General features: G+C 32.2%; 3 protein-coding genes across 4 annotated transcripts in view; 1 reads left to right on the forward strand and 2 right to left on the reverse strand.

Moving 5' to 3' along the window:
- LOC117204960 overlaps positions 1-10,980 on the forward strand; it is a 60,226-nt gene extending 49,246 nt beyond the window's left edge. The window contains exons 3-6 of one of the 2 annotated variants that reach the window (XM_033442914.1): positions 3,873-4,008; positions 6,617-6,750; positions 8,640-8,874; positions 10,427-10,980. In XM_033442914.1, the coding sequence (XP_033298805.1) occupies positions 3,873-4,008; positions 6,617-6,750; positions 8,640-8,874; positions 10,427-10,500 (579 nt within the window). In that variant the 3' untranslated portion in view covers positions 10,501-10,980. Of the gene's footprint in view, positions 1-3,872; positions 4,009-6,616; positions 6,751-8,639; positions 9,097-10,426 lie in introns of those variants that run through there. The other variant, XM_033442913.1, reaches the window with a different exon arrangement.
- Positions 10,981-11,215: 235 nt separating this feature from the next.
- Positions 11,216-12,110, reverse strand: LOC117204962 (prefoldin subunit 5). Its single transcript, XM_033442915.1, has 2 exons — positions 11,782-12,110; positions 11,216-11,648 (listed from the first exon to the last, which is right to left on the reverse strand). The coding sequence occupies exons 1-2, from the start codon at positions 11,984-11,986 to the stop codon at positions 11,380-11,382; spliced, it is 474 nt and encodes a 157-aa protein (XP_033298806.1). The 5' UTR covers positions 11,987-12,110; the 3' UTR covers positions 11,216-11,379.
- A 4,295-nt stretch (positions 12,111-16,405) lies between these two features.
- Positions 16,406-22,958, reverse strand: part of LOC117204840 (muscarinic acetylcholine receptor M4) — a 56,216-nt gene continuing 49,663 nt past the window's right edge. Inside the window, exon 6 of the mRNA XM_033442625.1 lies at positions 16,406-22,756. Coding sequence (XP_033298516.1) covers positions 20,502-22,756 — 2,255 coding nt within the window. The 3' untranslated portion in view covers positions 16,406-20,501. The remainder of the gene's footprint in view (positions 22,757-22,958) is intronic.

Consider the following 22,958-nt stretch of genomic DNA (forward strand, 5'->3'; position numbering starts at 1 on the left):
TCTACAAATAATCTTATACGAGAATTATCAATTATCAATTACTTTCTAATAGATAAAACGAATAAGCTGTGATGTAATGTTACGTAATATTGTGTTTTAATATTTACCTGGATCTCCCTTAAGAAAAAACAATATATATAACTTGATCTATAAACTTCAGGAGGATCTCAATTCTCAAATTGATAATGTTTTATAAACTTTAATAATTATGATTTAATAATAATTAAGTAGTTCAATTTACGTAGGTATATTCTTGCTTTATCGAAATGTGATTGGTAGACAAATCATGAATATTGCAATAATGAATAATTTGCAAATCTCATAAAATATATTCAAACGTTGTATAAAGTGTTAATAATGAAATAATTTCATTCGACAACCGTAATAATCTTCTCAAACTAATGTTTATAACGTGTGTACTTATGTATCGTGAACTCTGTTCGCTATATTTATACAAGTTTCTTATCCATAGTATATAACATATGTAATAATATGTACTTAAAGTGAGGGAAAAAAAGTGTTTAAAAGCACTAATAAAAGTAATAAAAATTTATTAGTAGGCTAGATGTAGCGTTAGCCTCTCCCTTGCAATTTTCTTTTTCTCGGTCAATGGATATCGTGATCGCAATGAATATTTTTCTTTTTAGCCCCGTTCTAAGTCTACTACTGAATAGCGCTGTAATCTTACACGATGCGCCAAAAGATTCTAGCCACCTTTGATCTGTAAGAGAGAAAATAAGTTAGTAATACCGACTTTTATGGCCTAGTCCGGTTAAAAATTGCTTCAGCATAGTAAACTTCTACAGTCGGCTTTAGGTAAAAATCATATTTTTGAAAAATCTTGCTAAAATAAAATTAAAATCGAATTTATTTAGCATTATACTTAGTATTTATAACTCGAGAACTGCTTACTGATGCATATGTATAAAATTTAATTAACAAATTATATTATTATTTTCATATTAAAGTTACAAGGAAAAGAAAATTTCTAGAACTCGTTTATGGCATGTTAGCGTACCTAACGTCTTCAGAATATCTTATAGAAAACTAAACGCTGGAACCTGTTTAGCAGGCAACATTTTCTTCCAGATACTTCCGTCTTTTTCCTAAAAAAATTTCTACTGTATCCAGCGTTCCCAAGTACATCGTCTATAACTTTTACTTTCGAGTAAACACCGGATCCTAATATAACACATCGATCAGTCAATAATAACCACGCAATAAAACATAGAGTAACAAGGTAATAGCATTCATTCGTAACAGCTCAACGTCACGTAATATCATTATAGTAATACCTTATATCGTTTCCTTCCGATTGACAGCCTGTAAAAAGCGTAAATCTAAATATATGAATCAAAGATAAAATTAATAAAAATAGAATAAAGATTATTATTTATAAGAACATACAAAAAATGTATACATCTTACACATAAACAGGATATCTATACACGATAACTAAATCAGCAACATTGTTCATCACAAGATAAATACTTCAACGCAAGGCAACTTGAAATTACATACTGTAGCTGCATACTTAAATGCGAGTAAAGACGAAAGACTGATGAAGACATAATTCCGTTCGATCATTTATTTGTTTGTATCGCAACTAAAATCAATTTCTCAGCTAGAAAATTATTCTTTCATTCGAAATGCTTTCTCTATAAGCTACTCACACCGACTCAACACGTAATCATCATGTAAATTCATTGGCCATTACATAGTTTGCATCATTTTTGTCGCAATGTATTCCCTAAGGGAATCATAGGTGCAACTGTAGGTACAATTGCACACACAGTAGCAAATAGAACGAAGGGAATAGGGTGTACATGGGGTTAACAGACACTGGCACTTCGTATTTCACAAACAGTAACATTATTAAAATTGTCAGTCAGCCAGGATGAATTTATGCGTGGTGGCCGGCAGCGAATTGTCGAATCGATGGAGGTTAGAGAGAGACATGGTGTGAAATGGTATGTACAATGAACCAACCGAACCGATGCGTGACTGCACTCCGATCGAATATAGTCGATCGATCCCTACTTATTTCCCAGCGATACGTTTCATCCGTAATTCTCTCCGTGCAATCCGTTTTTCTTCTTCTCCACATAATTCTTCGAATGCATGAACAATACACCGCGATGTTATATTTTCAGAGAATGAAAATTATACACCCGATTCGTGCGTATGCTGAGAAATCGGAACGCTATAAGGTTCTTACGAACGAGCGAGCCATACTTAACCTCCGAGCGAAATCTGGCGTGCTATTTCCACGAGATTACTTCTTTGCTTTTTTCACACGTCTGCAAGAATTGAAATAGTACATCAAAGTCACATTAGTGATATTAAGATATTAGGAAACAGCAAAGTTCCTACATTTGTAGGAATATTAAAAATTGCTCTTTTGAGACTCAAGGTTCTGTGATTAAGCCAGGGACAAGATTTTACTTTCAAGTGCCTTAATTGTAAATATTATCGTTTATATCGTTTATTGTTATTATTAATTCAAACAGAAGGAAGAAATTATCCTCTTCTTAGCGTTGGTAATCGATCCACCTGACTATATCTCAGTCACGAAGAAATATAATTCTAAGTTAATGTATTATATATTGTGTTACGTTTTCTGTATATTTAAAATGTAATATATAATTAGGAATATTTTTACCTGCTAGATGTTATAACGCGTGTGCATATTTCTTATACATATTTTATGTATTTTTGCATATTACATGTATTCATACATAAAAATCTATTTAGCGATATACCACGTTAAAATATTACATAACATGAAAGTATAAAAAAAAACGCAATAAAAATTATCACCGAAAAGCAATAAACTACTAATAAACTAAAGCGATGCTACAATAAACTAAAATTACATTTTTTAAAAGTTTATCCGCGTGTTTAATTATCTATTAAAATGCCACGAAGTATCGAGACACTACAAGAAATTGAATATCGATATTCCTTGCATTTTTGCAAAATTAAAAAATTCCATAGCTCGACCTTATCGCGCATCCAGATTATCGTTCAAGTATGAAGAAATATGTTAAGTTATTGTGTTCGTTCAATGAATATGTACGGTCGATTGGCAACTTAGATCATGAGAGTGTTCACACCACTCGACGAAAATTGATTGTGTGATTTATATGCTGCCACTGGCAACATGTAATTAATCGATGTTGTGAGGTATTGTTTGTCAGAAACGGGCGAATGTGCGAGGATGTCAAAGGGAACGAGTAAATGCGATCGATTTGCAATAAATGGTACGCGCTCCGTTCGCAGTTCAGACCTTCCTGTAATCATCGCCGCTGAATTTACTCGAACTGTATCGAGTCACAGTAGCATGAACCGGCCGGCTTCATATTGGAGCGATTTCTCAATTTTAATTTAATTACATCGTTCCAAATTCGATTACGATGACGTTCGCAGAAAAATATGCGCTTATCTTATCGTACAACTATCGATATCGAATTTTATTCGAATAAGTTATGCCGACATAAAACAATTATTCTGTATTACAGATAGATGCACACAACGTTTCAAGATTTATGTTTCATCGAAATGCATCGAATACGTGGAAAATCTCTGAAATTTGTTGTTGCATCATGATGAAAACATATTTACAGGAATATTTTATCGACATTTGTAACAAATATGAAACTAACCATCACGATTGATATTGATGCCGACTACCATCCCATCACTAAATTTTCAAGATATAGAAAATACGTTTTGTTTTGAAGATTTTCATTATATTTCTTTTTTTCTTCGTTTATTTAACTATATTTTTGTGTTCGTTCTTTAACTTCAATTGCAGCTAATTGATATCCTGTTTCAGGTGTGATTAATAGATTTTTACTGATACTTTGCAGCTAAATAAAAGTGATGATCATCGCGTAGTTTTAAGGGACCTGCAGCCAAACTACACTGGAAAATATCTCTGCGAGGTTTCTGGCGATTCTCCATCATTCACTACTTTGGTAGACCTTGCTTACATGCATGTGGCTAGTAAGTACCGCAATTTTATTTTCGATTCATACGAAGAACGGCCGACACATAGAAACTAATATTATAACAAATAGTTATTGCATCTACTTGCGTTAGATGCTAATTAAATTTGACATATACGTCTACAGTTTAGAAGAATTAAATAGCTCAGATTTTTGCTGATTTAAAACGCAATTTGTCTAAGTACGAAACGCAAGTTGTTTAAATATGATGTTTTGCTCGTAACATATGCAAGTTAATTTGAAATTAGCATACATCGCTTCTTTTGGCTGAAAGAGAAGAAGTGCATGCAGACTACAATATACAATATTTCTATTCTTCGTTAGTATGCAAACTCGTAATCATCAAGTCATTTCGTAAGCAAAGATCTATTCACACTAGAACCACGAAAAGACATTAACAACCTCCGATATCTACATATATAGCTGCATGATATAAGCAAATACAGTCAAAGGGGATAATTTGTTCATTGAAATATTAAGAAATTGCATAACACTGTAACATTAGCGCTGACTTAATATTCCTAAAAAAACCTGCAAGATGAAATTCTCCTTAGGATATGAATTATATATATAAATCATTGTTTCCTACGGGTTAGATCATTAAACGTTTTGTACTCGTCTATTAGTTTTTATCTTCATGGCTATTTTATCTTAGAATTAACTAAATAAATTAATCTATTATTATTATTATTATTTCGATCGCACATACAATTAACAAAATTAATCTATGAAGTAGACCCCTTTCCTTGTTTATCAATTTTTGTTTTATAACACATTTTACAAATATAAAATTTTCCATCCACGCAGAATTAAACTAACCGTAGGATTATTGAAATAAACGACGACGTCAAACTCAACAAAACAAAACACACGAACAAGAGAAGAGAGACCACAGTGGGTCTCATTAAATTCACCGAACAGGCTTCTTTCATTTCATCATTTATCTTTCACGGTTCTCTTAACCGAGTTACTGTTAATTAACAGCTCACTCCTGATAAACATAACCCTACTTCCATTCAATATCGTCTCACCTAGTTCCTCCGGATTGACCTTTTAATATGCACTATTAACTTTCAATGAATACATTGAATGAATACTCGAATATCAGTAATAAGTCGGCAACCGTTTCGTGACCCATTATTTTTTCATCGATTCACACTGTGCGTCTTCAATTCGCATCATGGCACTTTTCATTATGGCCGTTGACTACGCTCTACGCGATGAACAGAGTGATCATAGCGATAACGACAAATTAATACATGATTCGAAAGGGTAGAGCAACGAAACATAGAAAAAGGAATGAAAAAACAAAATGAAGTGGAGACAAGCAGGTAAAGGAATATCGGGGTCTCGTTCCCACCGTCTCGTATTCTCGTTGAACGTCGACTTAACGACGCCACAATCACGGTAGCGATTCTTCTTTGAAGAGACGAGGTGATTGCCTCTCCTTTCCGATCACGGATCGCTCGTAAAAGCTCGATACTGAATCGAGCCTTCGAATCTTGCCTTGTATCCCTCAGACAGTCTCTTGCTTTTCTTCCTTTTCTCCATTCTCACGAGACGGGATGATCGTCCCGCATTCACAACATTACCAAACAAGTTCAAAATGGTAATCTTCAGCGATCGTGTCCTTGAGAGTGATACAGAGAGGATCGCGGGACACAGAGGATTAGCTACCAGGCGGAAGTCATTCAAGCTCAGAAGTGAGACAATTCTTTGACAGCTACCGCTACAAGGAAATTGACTGCCTTCTGTGGACAGCATAATGATCCCTCGAGATGTACATGACGTGTTATGTATACGGAATATCTTACCGCAGGATACCACAAGGTGAAAAAGTAGCGTCCACCTCATCCAACAATGGCGCGTCGCCAGTACCTGTATATGCTCTTGAAATATATGAATGACAATAAATCAAATTGAACGACGTGGCATCGGATGATGGTCGGATAATATATAATTAATAATGGATATCGTCAAGTTAGTAAGACAATTAAAAGAGTTGTGATAATTCGAAATACGACATTTTAATGAAAATTTCGATCGATGATTCAATGTTTTAAGAGAATTACATGAAACAACAATTAATTCAGTTTCTTTTATTTTCAATTAAATTCGTTGCAACGAACAAAATATAATTCTTTGCAATTCACGAAGATTTGATCTTTTGTTGCATATATCTTCTATGCTCGTACTGGAGCTATAAGTATAATGTCATTAATAAAACTGAACTTCTCTTCTCCTTCGTAACCTACTCTTTATAATATATTAGTCCTTCCATCTCAAAGTAAAGAATTATTATAAATTATTCTAATACAAAATCTTCCATCTTTATACAAAAAAATCTCTTTAAGTGAAATAATTATACATTATGTAGTACATAAATTATACATTATTATACAGTTGTACACGTTAATATTTAAATGACTTTATGTACCAAAATATAATAATTAATAAATACAATAATAATATTGATATAAAACGTATAAAGAAATCCAGTAATCGACTAATGTTAAAATAAAATTAAAAATCAACCAATGTGAAATTAATTATCACCTAGTAAGTCGAAATCTTGTTCCGTTATTAAGAAGTTCAATGGATTTCAGACCTCCCGAATGGCGAACCTCAAGTAAGAGTCGAGAAGGTGCGGTATGCAGTAGGAGATACTGTGCGTGCAAACTGCACTGTTCCTTCGGGAAACCCTCCGGCAAATGTCACGTGGACTGTCAATGGGGTACCGGTAGGTTGATAGATGTAAAAACTTCCAAGAGATGTTTGGCGCTTCCGATAAGTTGTCGTTGTAACTCGAATCAATATGTTACTGCTCTTGTCTGCTATATTTCATTCTCTTCAATGAATTTTATTGATCTGCTTTCAATCAAACCTAGTGTTCAATAAAAAAAAGCTTCGCTTTGAAACAACAAACAGATTTATAATTCAATCCCTATTCAATATCCAATAATATTAAATAATATTAAATGTTACTTTTAAAAATTAAAATTATTAAAAATTAATAAACCCAAGTGTATTAATAAAATAATAAATTAATAAATCTAAGGAAATTAAAGTAAACGACTATTTGTTAAGGGGAAAAATATTGAAGTGTAAAATTATTGCAAATGATCTCTAAAGTAATTTTTACATTATCCTAATAATAGAAGCTCCAAAATTAAAGGAATTGCGTGCTGATTATTCCTATATGGGGTATAATTTCCATAAATAATGTGCTACAATATACACTTATATTCCAATATTTTCTTTTAAAATGTTCTCGGAACGCTACAAATGCAAATGAACGTCGAAAAAGAATAATAAATCATTTTTAAGCAACTTCTTGAATTTTGTACACGCTTTACGTATTCCTCCTGCGTATAGGCACACGGGTATCGATGTAGGCATGTTGCACATGTCTTTAATTTAATATACCGGCCTGCAATCATATGATCCTGTACAGGTATTTGCTGTTCTCATAAATTCGCCATACGTCAATGATTATTGAGAAACAAAAAAGAAGCTTGAACTTTTAATTGGAATTTAATATTTCACTTTTGACTGTAATGTCGCTGTTAATATTTTATGTTTTATTAGTATACATATATAAATAGATAATTGAACAATCTGAAAGTCACTAAAATAGAAGAAGCAAATTCTTAATTTTACAGATAATGAAAAAATTTCATTTTATAAATATAGATTTTAATATCTCCAAAATATTTCAATAAATATAAATTGTCAAGTTTGGTAAATTACTTTTTCTTTTTTTTCAATTTATGTATGTAACGAATATCGATTAAATCTGATATAACCACTTGTAATATTAAGGTAAAAAGCGAAACATTAAAACAACAGTAAGAAACGTGTTGAGAAAATGATCGATTCGCGAATGCAACGACACGATACCGTTATAAGCGTAGTACAAAGTTGTTCAGGAAATTATACTTGGTTCGGCTATCCTCAACTACAAGCAACTTCATTTAACCCTAGGTCTCATTTCGGTGCAAACTAGCAATCTGAAACGGTTTATGGATTTCCTAACAATCTGATAAACATTATAATTGTAGTTGAATACACCACAAATTATTTATGGTTCCCTAGAGAGAAGTATTACAGTGTTATTGAGAAGCAGGAAGTACTTACTGTATGTAGTATTGTCCTTATCCTGTTCATTCTCCTTTCCTTTCGTCCTTTTTATGGCAATAACACGTATATTTTATTCATGAACGGACGTTTAACGGACTATTAATTTATTACCATCATAAAATATCTAATGACATTTTAAACTAAAAATATTATCGTCCTTTGTTCGTGTAAACGAAAAATAGTAATTGAAACATGATCTCTAATTAAATATCTTATATCTAACCAAATAGCGTTGAAACTTAAAATCTAAAACAAAATTAAAAATATCTCATATAATGCTATCTTTTTATAACTTTCATTATCCAGTGACGTTAAAAAATTATACTCCTAGTAACACAAAAGACAACGTGCGAAAAGTATTCGTGCCTACCTAATTGTTTTCATCTTTACTAGTTCCAGAATGATTAGCAAATAAAATAATTGCTAAATCTCATTAGTCATGTATTATCACCTAATTTCATGTTTTGTAAACGAAATTTTTTATTTCAGGTGAATTCCAGTTTCATAATGAACGTAACGGACAAGCTCAGTGACAATCAGCAAATAATGTGTATCGCAGGATTGGATTTCGAGATTATACCGGATAGCTTTAACAACGGAAGATTACATATTGTTTGCAACGCTAATGTCTTTCATTTGTATAAAAAACAAGCTGGTGTTTTTTTGATCGAGGAACGGCCACGTTTGGCATCTGTACTAGGAACTCGGGAATCTTCTTACATCGGTATATCTTACAGATCTATTTATAATTGTTCGCCGATGGTACTTATTTTTTCCATTTGTTTTGCAATTAGTACTGTTTAAAATCCCTATGATATCAGGCTCATCTTTATGCAAGGATTTTCCTAAGTATCAATTACGTAATCAAAAGTATCATAATGCATTCTGGATTTATTACAAAGCTTTGTGACCTTACGTGGTTTCCGATTAACGGCAACGAATCTTTTTATGAATTAATTATTTTATCAATTACAAAATATAAAGGAGAGATTTTTCTCAAGTGTTTTATATTTAATAATTCCTTTTATATTCGTTTAATGTATTTTTCAACGTACCCAAAATAAATATGCATTTTTGAGAAATATAAATATTCATCATTTATTAATGTTTTACGTTAGAGAAAGAAAATAACGGCTACATAATTTCCCGTTTTAATTATTATATGAACTATGTTCTTCTCAAAATTAAAATGTTTGTTATTTCTGGATGTGTATTCATAACGACTAATTCTAACGATAGAAACCTAGATAAAAGAATAAATATATATTTAGATGAATTCCTTTTTTAATATCCTATTCAAGTAATTCATTGTCAGATCCCCGATTAATGATGGAGTTAACATCTTCAAAGGTCGCCTTCAGCAAAGATTTCTTTCTTCTAAAGATTTATGGTAAATCTTCACATAAACAAATCCAAATTATATGGAAGTCTATTGTATATCAATTACTGTACTAATAAAATTCTACATAGTATCTTGTATATAAACGGAGAACAAATAATGGAGCATTAGTATATACCGTAAAAAAGTAACTTGATAACATATTGATCAGGTCAAAGTAATAATCAACTGAATATGCTAATCTCAACTCAATCGTGTAATATGCTAATCAAACTATAATCATGCTAATAATAACTGAAATTATACATCAATCACAGCGTAACGTCAAAGTTTCATTGAAATTAGCATGAAATGTAAAATTATGATAATATCAGAAGAGTTCTTCTCAACTGTTTAAATTAATCTTATTGATGCTACCATAAATGGTAGTAAAAGTATTACGATACCAAAATATATACTACAAGAAATTAACTAGAAAAGTATGTCTTATGTGTAGTACCTATCTATTACTATAAATCTTAAATCTCGAATATCAGGATCTTAAATAGCACTGAATCAATTAATCGTATTATTCGAGAGATATAACTTTTTCTTTTTCTTTTCTTTAACTTTTTTAATAATAGCTTTATAATATCGCAAGTATATTTTACCTATTTCATTTGCATTACTTTATTTCTTTTATCTATGTTTAAAATTTTTTCATCTATATGATACAATAGAAATGAAAGTACAACGGCACAAACGTAAATGTAGTATTTTTATATATCGTTTAATTTAAAGACTATTAATTGCAAAACAACAATTTCTTCGTATCATTGAAGATTGACTATTCAACAACTAGAACTATCTATGAATATTAGTGTCTAGTTATATCTTCTTGTATGTTCTATATATATTTTTTTTCATAGATTCGTATGTATTGTTTTATTTGTTTCAGGAGGTGCAGCAACACAATTTAAAGAATGGTTCTTGAATGCCGCAGTTACGCTGTTGCTGTGCAGTTTTAGATAACAACGATGAACCCGTTAATCACCCTATACGTATATGACTGTATCGAAATGAGAGGGCAAATTGTTTGTAAAATTTTGAAATTAAGTGCGACGAGGGAAGATCGACAAAAATTTTTCGTTAACATAAATATCGACCGTATGTTATTCGTGTAAATAGGATAAAAATTTAGCTAATTATCTACATGTAATTACGACCTGCGCTGTCTCGTTGCAACGAGACGAATTTATAACCTGAATAACATGTCATAATATTATGTATTAGATCGACGATGTGTCGCGCCAAAGTGTTCGAGAACTTGTTTCAGTACTATTATATCGTGTTTTCTATCCTCTGACAATGATTTTGATACCTCTTCCGTAAAACATTCCGTAAAACATAACTGCCACACTGTATCATCACAAGTTTCTAGGTAAAAGCTGTTATTATTTGTGAATGAAGTTTTACTTAAGTGAAAAACAAATAAATAATTCACCTTCGTTACTTTCGTCTTTTTTTTACTCAAATTCCTCACCTACTCGTCTTGATCAAATCATCTTGCAATGCAATAGTTTATACTTTCAAATATAGAATTGTTACTTTTATTGCAATAGTGGTAAAATTTGTTTACTATTTATTAGAAAGAAGTATATAAGCATAAAATAAAAAGTAGTGCCAACAAATTAATAAATAACACACATTTACAGAATGTGAATATCACAAAATGATAGCTAAAATATCTTATCACTATAAAATTTAATGTTCCTTTAAAATGTCAAGTAATTATTATCATAGCTTAACAAAAGTACAGAACAATGTAATTTAATCACATTACCAATAAAAGTACAGAACAGATTAGGTAAAAACGCATAATTTAAAAAAGTTGATGTTTTATAAGCGTTCTCAATCTTCCTTCGGCATTTGATTTTGAAGTTTCATTTCTATTACATCCACTGTCGCGTCTCTAATTTTACTTTTCTCAAGACCCAGTTGCTGAATTTTTTCCATTTGCTCGGTAACATAAGCTACTCTCCTATCGAAGTAGTCCTTTGCATCTGGCACCTTCTTCTGAGCATAATAACCAGTTCCAATATCAATTAGAACATTATTAGTATCTACCAGTTTTCCAACCACATACATGGATCCAGTTAGTGGTACAAGAATTTCATTACCTAAAATAAATTCAATGATATTACTAAAATGAAGCAAGTTAAGCATTCTCACATTTTCTAACCTTAAAGTACTAAATATCAAAAAGATTCTTTACACTAGAATTTACGGGATAGAATACTAATGTAACTATACCCTCCATGGACGGAGAAATCTTCTCGAGGCATGATCCTGATTCTTGAAATTTACTTTGAGCAATTTTTAACGTTTGCAACGAATCTTGGAAAACACCGAGTTCTTGGTCCAATTGTTGCTTCAATACTGTGAGTTGTTGAAGATTTAAAGTAGTTAAATCTATTTTTTGCAGATGCGGCGCTTCTGTCATCGAGATTTCTGACATTTTAAACTATTTATTATAAAAACTATGTGCAAACAAACGATTGACACACGCGCTCCAGCCCTATAACCAAAAACGGTCAAACACCGGAGCCAAATAGCACAGCCCAACTCATATATTACATGCATGTAGTTGCTGCAAGCGTTTGCTAGATGGCGAAATCATCTGCACGTTCTAGCGACATCTGGATATGATAATATGGCTAAAATTATTATAATTACAGACTTGTTTGTGACACCTGTACCTCGCGTGTTCAGTTTCCATGCGATTCTCTACTTTACCGGTTGGGTGTTTGGTTTTCATACCATTCTATACTTTATCAATTGGACGTAAAATAACATTACTACATTAGCAGTAGTTAATATTGAAACAAAAATTTAAGTAAAATAGGAATTGTCTTAGACAGACAAAATAAATGTTTAAATTTTACTCTTTTATATATGTTTTTAAAGTGACATTCCCGTAAATTGATTAAAAAATGAAATGCAAGTCCAACTAATTTGTTATTTATATACACAAATCATTTTCATATATATACAATAACATGCATAATAAAAGTATACAAAATGCAATCATACGTATAAAATAGTAACCATACAACACAGACTGTTGCAATATGATTAGTGCATTTTATGAGTTGGATATAATTCATTCTATCATTTTATCTTAATATTCATTTCATCCATTTCAAAATAATTTTTGTCTCAAAAAAAATGTTATATATTTTTTCCCCTTTCATTATGTTTTAAAATTCATAATAAAGAGAGAGCATCTTTCTTCGATGGCGAAAATCTGCCATTTCTATTTTGTATGTAATTCATGTTCTCCTCGTCGCCTAGTTTCCGAAGTAGAGACCCGTAATACGAAAAGAAATGGCCAGACTTTTTATTACAATGAAAGCATCAGATTACTTTTCTTTAGCACTTTGGATCTTTAATTTCCGCACTGAAACCTACTTTAAGTGGAATATCGATATCTTCGCCGAAAAAAAATCTAAAAGTCGTGGATATATCATGAGTATGTGAGTGAAATAGCAAACGAACTGCAGAAGAAAGGGCTATGATTTAACGTATCTTCTCTGTGGTTTGATATTAATATTATTCCAATTTGATATAATGAATTTGCAAATCTATTCCAATTGAATGCTAATAATGAATTTACTATTCATTTATTTAATAGAGAAAATTGAAGACATATTTACTGGTATATGTACTTTATATTCAAAACGAAATTATGTAATGAAAATAAGGGATCTCATTAAACATATTTAACATATTTTTATTATCGTAGCTATTTACATGCCGATTTAATGATAAATACGTGTCTTTTTTAGTTTGTATTATTTAGTGAATTCTCCTTATCATACATAACATACGAAAAGTATATCTATTTAATAAAATTACCATTCTACTAAGATATTAAATAAACAAGGAGAAACGTGTTATTGAAATAACATTGTCTTCGTTGTTCATAAATGAAAAATTCATGGATATTGTATTTATTATTGTTTAAATAAATTACCTTTTATTACTCGAATGTAGTCATCATTTAAAACGAATCTTCATTTTTTTTAAACATTAGAGCTGCTAAAATATTATGAATGATTAACGGTGCTGAAGGTTATTAATGCTATGCACAATAGATTTTTACAATCATATCACATTATTCACTTTATTGTAGCTGCTTCTGCATATGTTATATATATATATATATCTTTTATTTAGTTTTAATAACTAGGTACATTATCATCCATCATAATTGATATTGTACATCGGTACAGCTGCGTGCACAATGCATTATAAATAATTAAAAAGAAATAATTGCTATCTAATTATAACTATGTCACTGTACTCATGTAACTACGTTATTTATATAGTTATGATTGAGCTGCCAATGTCGAGTTTTTCTCCACTATACCAGTAATCAGTTGTGTATCTTAAGAAGTATTAAACCACGTATGTACAGGGTGCATCTGAAGATAAATCGAAGCTGTGGAATAATTCTTTTCGTAATAAGATTATAAAATGATATAAGACATTTTATGTCTTCTTTCATATTTCACTGTAAGATTTTTCGTACATCCAGGAATTTTCTTTCAAAGATTGTCCTGAAAGAGAATTATTCTTTCTTTCAAAGCTAAGTTATCCTTTTATCTAAAGCACAAGCTATTACACGTCCCTCTTCCAAATTTATTCCATAACTTTCTTTATTTTTCATTTAATATATCATGTATCATAATTTTTATTGCACCGTGTACATAAACGCCATAAATGCCACTCTGGCAAAGTTTCTTCTTTAAAATAAGTAGAATGTAACTTTTGTTAAGAATCCAGCATATAAACATGCGTCATATACATTACAGCGTTTGAAAGCGCAGCTGTGCGATGTTAACAATTTTACTGCGCTAGTACAGATTTGATATAGATGCGTCCGTTTTCGTTTTGCGTCCTATTTCATTATACAACATATATTCACACACTTTATTACACTGTTGACTGTCGCTAATAAGAACAGTTTCTCTACGGCGATTACACAACTCTTTTTTCCTCTATAGAACTACTTTCAGACACGTGACATTTAAGCACTTCTATTCATATTTAATGACGATTGTAATAACAATTATTTTGTTTATTGGACTTGCTTTCCGTGTATTAATAAAACAGCGAGGTTTTGGAAAAGTCTGTTTTTTAACGCTTTCAAGATACATTCACATTTGACAGATATTTTTTGCAATACTTTTCAAAATGAATTGTATAGTATATTAAATTGTACGTTATACGAGTTTGTCAACTTAATTTATACAAGAAACGATAAATATCATATTTTGTTAGAACATAATATAATTTTTTATAGAGGAACATTTAACGTTAAATATTAAAATTATTGTAAATTTTTGCTTAGAAGCAATAGATTAAGATCAAAGATGTCAAATGCAAATATATCTTAACTTATGCGGTTGACATTACAGTGATTGACGAAGTACAAGAAGTTTTTAATATTTTCAATTTTAATCTTATTGTACGTATTGTACATATAGCTTGCGATATTGTATTTGTGATAAAATTAGATTATTTGCTCTATATTTTTCCTTAATTAACCCTTAAAAGCTAATTGTTCTAAGCTTTTAATGCAATTATATATTTTGTAGATATGCTTTTTCTTTACTTAAAAAATTGTTATCATATTCACAATCAAAGAGAGAACAATTTTAACGAAGATAATCAAAATTTAATATATTTTGAATGTTATTGTTAGCTCTTAAGGGTTGTTGAAGTTCAGATTGTCGAGCGAGTGCACGCATAGTATTGTCTAGAATTTAATTACAACGAAATGTTTTTTCATTGATCCCATGATAGACAAGGATGTCCATGAAAGCACATTATATTTCCTTCTGTCTTGTAGCAGATCAGTTTTCTATTTTTACTAAAAATCGAAGAGAAATGAATTTAATTTTCAAGAGCGAATTTAAATATCTTTCTGTCCTAAAAAATGAGTATCATAAATAAAGTAATTTTTTAACGAAGTAATAGTAAGAAGCATTTAAGTGTTTGTTATCAATCAATTTTGGATTAAAAGAATGTAATATTTCATCAATTTCTTTTTATCATATATATATATTGATATAAAGTGCTTATCAAGCAATACCTCATTAACTTTTTTTGTACGTTTTTGATAAATTTATGGTTTCTATAAATAATTCTAAAACAAAAATGTATAAGATCTATGTACACTAAAAATCTCATTTATAAGAGTTGAGTATAACTGTTTGTACTAGTTTTAACAGAATAAGTAATAAATTATCTTAGGTAATTTATTATAAATAGGTAATTTTCACAATATATGTCAGTCAATGGTTGCAAGTCAATAAACTATCAGTCACGGAAACAACAACTTAAATTACTTAAATTTACTTAAAAATACTATTGAAGAGCTAAGTGATCAATTGATTAATTCGTAACTTCAATAGTGAATGATAGAAGCAACAAGATTTCATCAATTTATTAAAAGAAAGTAATTATATATATATATGTATATCGTGTCAAAAAATTTTATATAACATACAAATTTTAACGTTACAGAAACTTCTTCGGCGCAAAATCAATCGTATATAAAACCTAATGACGCAAAGCAACAAATATCTTATAAAATATCAGTACATATATTTCATAGCGAATCAAAAACCGATCCGCAGCATGACTCTCATATTTGTGTTTGCGTATATTGTTTTGAGGTAGGAAGAGTGAAATTCATCAGGAGACACCACGAACCATTTCTAATGGTTAGAAACACGACGAGCACTTATACCCAGAAACGAACGTTTTAATTGATTTTCGATCTCTGTTAATTGAGACGAAACGTGGAGACTTTTTTTCCTTTCCACGGCTTGTACCTAACGTCTTATAGCTCATTATCGTCTCCTCCTTTTTTTTTTTTCTCGTTCTTAATGACTCTGCTTCATTGGTAGGCGTTAATGAAGAATACTACGGCGATGAAAGCTTCGGCACACAGAAAGAAATTGCAGAGCGCAAGATATTTACTTTCTCCACGACGATCGTCTACTTATCATCTAGGCTTCTCATGCTTATTTTCTTCTTATTCGTTCAAACATTAACTTTAATCTTCTCTAACGCTATTACGCTTACTCTCTATGTATCTTTATGTTCTATTGATTATGCTACCTTTATGCATTCACGCTACGCTTATGTAGCTCGCAAGCAATCATTATTTGTTTACCTCTTTTATTTTGCGTGTAACTTGACACAGAAATTGTTAGAATATTGAGAAGAACATCATTGCTGGAACGCCAGCTGTGTGGAAGCGAGTATGTTAATTATTCTGCATGTACACAAACATCGAACTTTCTGGTAATAGTCATTCTGTGCAAAAGTCTTAAATGATTTACATGTTCTCGTTCCTCTTTTACATACTGACAATTTGAACATAGAAATATGAAATTTGAGTGACACCTGTCTTCGTTCTAGTTTAGAATCATTAATTATTTGAGTCAAGTATCTCCTGTCATTGTGCTTCGTTAGTTGACAATGTCCTAGTGAAACGTTTTTAATATACTCAATGGAAATTCTATGTTATTCTGCCTGAATGGCTTGCTCATTCCAAACGATTACGACAAAAAGTAATAAAACAGAAAACTGTGTGCTTTCATTGCACGTTCAATCAGTCAAGTTGTTCCAAGTTAAACGACTGCAGCTTGATAATTCTGATGTTCCAAGAAGTTAATAATAAAATGTTTGAGGCCTGTACATTATGAGAATAATTATTGAAAAGATGTAAAATTTCGATCTTACATCTCATATGTTCAAGAACATATTAGCATAATATGAATGAGATTATGAACACATTAATCAATTTAGCAGGCCGACAAAGAAATGCAATGAACCATTTGTTCTGAAATTATTCTCAATCAGCTCTGTCAAGTGTCCTTAATTACAAAATAATGTATCTAGATTACGATAACATAAAATATATTTGTTTATGTAAACGTATGAATACATTTTGTTTAATAAACTTATGAATATACATTTTATTTTCACCATGAACATCTAACACTTTTGCACGGTATTACACGTTCTCATTTTAGAAGATCGATTTTCGATCTATTGTGTTATTCGTGTTATACACTAACCATGTATTTTGAGTTTCTGAAAAAATTGACATTTTAACAAGCATATCCTATTCACTCTCATCTTCTTTTGCCATCTAGAAACTTCTATTTAGATATTTTTAATATAATATACTGATGTACTTCAAAGAAAGGAAGATGATATAACACGTTTTCTGGCTTATTGTTAATATCATATATATTGTACGTACATGTGTACTGTGTATAGTATTCGACTGGACATTTTAGTAACTTACTCCATGCCTTCTCTTCTTTTTCCCAAACATAGTTTCCTCCAGACGTGTATTTTGTTATATAACAGAATTCCAAAGAGATTAGGATGAAAAATAACAGATTCATCAGGTATCACAGCCCTAACTAGATGAAATAAATAATTGCAGATATGAAAAAGAAATAGAACGACCGTTGCTATTGGCAGTGAATTTCGAGAAATGTAAAAGATATTAATGTAGTTAAGAACAAATTAGTATTATAAAATGCAATAAATATGAGTTAAAAAGATACAGAACTAAATATGTAATAGGAAATTTTGATAATTGCATGTTCTTCCTATTTTTCTTATTATTTATCAGAATGTGATATATGTAGTTAGAAAATCGCGTGTTTTCATTTCGCGTTTACACGAAATCGAGTTCGTACCATTTCTAACAAAGGTTACAATAATTACATTAGCCGCCGTACAATCATTTAAAATATAAAGTGACTCACGTTTGTATTCTTGTTTCGATCACGTTTAACGTTCATGAAACACGAAAATTATACTTTTACGAGCAAATTGTAGTTTACGTAAATTACCGTGCAAGATAATTGCATGCTTACACTTTCGTAAAAAAGGTACAAACGCTTGAAAATGATTAAATCATGGGAAATATAAATATTGCCTGTTTTTCATTTGCTTAATACAATATTGCATAAAAGCTATTATAAAAGTAAGTTTCACAACGTACATTTTACGAAGAACAGCGAAAAATATCAATCTGACGTTCTTTTTTACGTTGTTAACGTTTGAATTTTCTTTTCCTCTTTTATATAAGGAAATAATTCCATCCGGTGATAACCGTGATAACTTTATGTAAGATTTATGTCGTACTGTGTAGACGTTATTTAAAAATATATTCCTCTTAAAGCATGATATCTGGAAAGGAATTTGGATTTAATGTTTTTGTCTTTATTTAATTAGTGATTGTATCAGAAAGCTCGATTAACAGTATCAAAGTTGTACATCGTTAATGGATTAGTCTCGCGAGACCAATTTCACCTGTTTCTCAAGTTTCATTAATATGCCTTTTTTTTAAATAGAAAGCATACTCAGTCAAAACAGTAACGAAACGTTTTATAAAATTCCGAATTTTTTTCTAAAATTTACACAAGTAGAGCATCTCAATGACGAAAAAAATAAATAATTAACATTTGAGGATAGAAGAAGATTAATAAAATGTAAAATGTATGCACCTATTATGAATAAGTGAAATATTCCTCGTAACGTTTATATAAGTATATGCTGTGATGGTTACGTTGATTTATACAAACTGCGTCGCTTATTACGATTAGTGTTTTACGAATGAATAAATGACATTGACATAATCATTTTTAGATTTATTTGTGAAATGTACATTACCGCTCAAAAGTCTCCGCTTTGTTCATTTTGATGAAATGTAATTTAATTAAAAAAATTAAGGTGTAATGATCTTATCTTTTCTTATAGAAATATTATTAAAGTAATTTTTTCAAAGTTTCAAGCGATTTTAACGATTAAATCTTCGGTGATCATTCTGTTACTTGAAAAGTGTAACATCCTTCTACCATTCGAAATCTTCAACTAAAATACCTACAAAGAAGTACAACAAAATATCTAATTTCTAAAGAAAAGCAAAATTCCCTTTTGCATAATAGGGAATCCTCTTCGATCTATAAAATCTAAAATGAAGGTAATGTCAATGTCATCGATGAGTTTCTGAAAACTTCATCCGATGAAGTCAATGCGTTTTACGTAATATTTTAAAAGGAAACGTTATCGATTAGAAATCCGTGGACGCTCGTTCGCGAGGACAGCACCAAATGTAACTGAATTCGGAGAAAGAAGGCCCGCGTAACAGTAGGCCACCCTAAGGCAGTGTGTACATAGATAATAAAATCCTTGATTGTTTGGTACTTCTTCGAAACGAGCTATTTCCATCTGGTTCGTTGCTCGTAAAAAATATTTCTCTATCGTTGAAGATATGAAACCATAATATTCGCACGAGAGGCTCGTACAACAATAACACCACATACAATTGGCCGCAAAAATGAATAATTAAAGCTTTTCGTCTTTGACTCGAGAACATTCATCGTGATGCAGTGATATTTTTCTTTTTTTAAATCGATGTCTTTCTATAATCTTACTTCTTTCCTTTTATCGAACGATTCGATCGTTCGTTAAACTACTAGATTTACATATCTTTATTTCCTTTTTAAAGAATACTTAATCGGTGATTTATAATCTATATATATATATATATTGAAGCACTTATCGTAGCGATTATTATTGTAATACGCACAGTTACCTAAAGCTATCTAAATACGTTATTTTTCTACATGTTGCTTACGCATGTTTCTGCACAAGAATTTAACAAATATTCATACATATACATTATGTACATCCTTGACTGCGATCTAAAACTACACCAACGCATCCTCTATCACTATATACATGAAGCACACGATACACGACTCGTCTGTATTTAAACTGTTTACTACGTTATTCTCCAATTTAACCATAATCATGGCGTGTAAATATAATTCGGTATTTAATCATGGAAGGCCTTCTTCTTCGTAATATTCACCTCCAAGCTACATCTTCTATCTCCTCCTCGTCTCCTTCCATCTTTATCCTTTCTTTTACGTCATGTGCAGGTCACCCTTCAATATTCTCGTGAAAGTCTTCTTAAACTGCTGGTTAGCCAAGGCGTAACAAAATGGGTTAATAGGACTGTTAGTGTAACACAGGAAGTATGAGAACATGAATAGATGTTCGTTCGTGCACGGTTTGTTCGAACAGAAACCCTCCACTAGCGCCAAAATGTGGTACGGTGTCCAACAGGCGACAAACGCGCCCAGAATAAAAGATATCGTCCTAAACGCTTTTCTGGCTCTATTCTCTGTTCGAGACTTCTGTCGTCCTAATAAAGGATCCCTTCTTTGCGTCTTGGTCTTCAAACGTTTGCCAATTGTCTTCACGAAATCTTTCCTGGACCCACCTTCCTCGTTGCTTCTACAATCTTTTTTCTTCGATTGTTTCTTTGGATCCTGTTCGTTTCCTGTTGTGCCAGAGATCGTTGGAACCATGCTACCGCTAGAGGATGAATTCTGAGGAGGATTGACCTTCGTATCCGGATCCGAAAACTGATTCATCGCGCTGTTAAAATTTTCCACTGTAGGTGTGCTGACAATGGTCGTCACAGGCTGTTGCTTCGTGTCCTTCGCCTTTACTGTAACCTCTGTATGCACTTTGCTAACGGTTGGTGAGGTCTGAGAAGCAGCGTTTGATTTCTGAGTGATGAATACACGGGGAGGATGCGTCTGACTGGATGCATTAGACATCACCGGTTGAGGCTGACTTTGTTTATTCTGACCCGATTGTTGGTTGTTGACTTGTTGCGCCGTAGCTCTGATTAGAGCAGCTTGTAACAAACTCGTATTCGGCGCTGCAGACACGTTTCCTAAAATTGGAGATGATGGTGCACTCGATAGAGGATTCGCTAAGCTGTACGACAAAGAAGACGATGGACTTTCGTAAGAAGGACTTGGTAAAATTACCGAACTCTCGTCCATGTATCTCAAGTCTCCGCCATCCAAGCCAGTCAAAATGTCGTAAGTACCAGTGCCATGAGAAGACACAACGAGTGACTTAGGTCTGTCAGATAACGAAGTAGAAGGACTGTCAGAGACTTGTGGACTACTTTGAAATTGCGTAGGCGGTGGTATAATATTTTGTTGGCTGCTGCTAATAGACCGAGTAGGATGAGTGGGTGGTGATGTCTCAGCGGAGGTCAAGGGTTGCTGTTGATTGGGACCATCACCATTCCAGTGAGACTGTTCAGGTGTCAACGTCTGGCTACTCGATTTGTCAGGATCTAGCACGTTGTCTGTATCTAAGAGACTCAATTCTTGGATCTTTGGCAATGTCTGAGCTTTCTGTGTCGTTGTACCTATGTCGCACGTCGAGTTCACCGAGAGAAACTTTTTCGACTGCATATTCATGTCAATCTTCGCGGGTACGATTCCATTTAAGTGGCCATTAGTCGAGAAGACTGGAAGAGCGCCAGATTGAGCAACCAGTCCAGCTAGAGAGGATCGTTTTCTGATGCTACTGAGCTGTTGAGCCGGGCCCATAGTGCTCTCTTCGTCGGAATCAAACGCTGGACTACTAGATCTTTCTGATTTTTCTGTCTCTGTGGGGACGGTGCTTCCATACACTTGCTTTTCAGTCGAATCGGTTGCACCAGTTCCAGAAGTCTTTGAGGAAGATTTCTGTCCTGAACCATCTCCACCTGTTCCTTCTTCAACCGATGCACTCAATTTTGGCTTATCCTGGCTCAAAAGAGTGCTCTGTGTCTTCGATATTCCTATTCCTGCTGCACGACCTGCCATGCCAGACATTGCACCGGCACTTAGAGCAACCATGGATTGCATCTTTCGCTGTTTTGCCTCGCTCTTCTTCTGCATGTCATAAGCTGTCTTGTATATACCACCGTAAAGAATAAATAGAACCACGAGTGTCGTCCAATAATAGCCAATGATAAGAGCAGTGTTAAAAACTGGATCTTTGAGAAATTGAACAGTGCACTGGCCAGGATCTAAGTCTCTATAGCCGATAAAATGTTCCCAACCGAAAATACTGATAAAGAAGAGCAAGGCTGGGATAATCCAAGTAATGGTGACCATCCAGATTACGCGGTTTTTCGTGCGCCAGCTGCGATATCGTGCCGCTATTTTCACTGAACAAAATCGATCAATCGTAATCAGTAATACTGTGTACTGGGATACCAGGCATACCGTGTAATCTACGGACAGCCATAAATCGCAAAGCAAGGGCCCAAGATTCCAATATCCCATCAGAACGTAGACCGTGTAGAATGGCATGGAGACGGTGCCTGTTTAACAATTGTGTCACGATTAGATCAATTCAACATAGAAGGTATCACACTGCATGTAAATTATTCTAACAAAATTCTATGATTGCAAGCTTGGTATGTACTGAAATCCTAAGGCGAAATACAAATATTTTAAAGTATTATTTCTAAAATAGCAAGGAGGAAATAGAGGAAAATGGAAAAAAATAACCCACTACGTAAT

This window comes from Bombus bifarius, unplaced genomic scaffold, assembly GCF_011952205.1.
Source record: "Bombus bifarius isolate JDL3187 unplaced genomic scaffold, Bbif_JDL3187 scf7180000007984, whole genome shotgun sequence".
Lineage (NCBI taxonomy): Eukaryota > Metazoa > Arthropoda > Insecta > Hymenoptera > Apidae > Bombus > Bombus bifarius.

Bases quoted from the DNA above. Each gene is read 5' to 3' on its own strand.
- LOC117204962 (XM_033442915.1), bottom strand. From the start codon at position 11,986: ATGTCAGAAATCTCGATGACAGAAGCGCCGCATCTGCAAAAAATAGAT. The intron at 11,649-11,781 runs GTATAGTTACAT...AATTTATTTTAG, and splicing joins GATTTCTCCGTCCATGGAGG to GTAATGAAATTCTTGTACCA.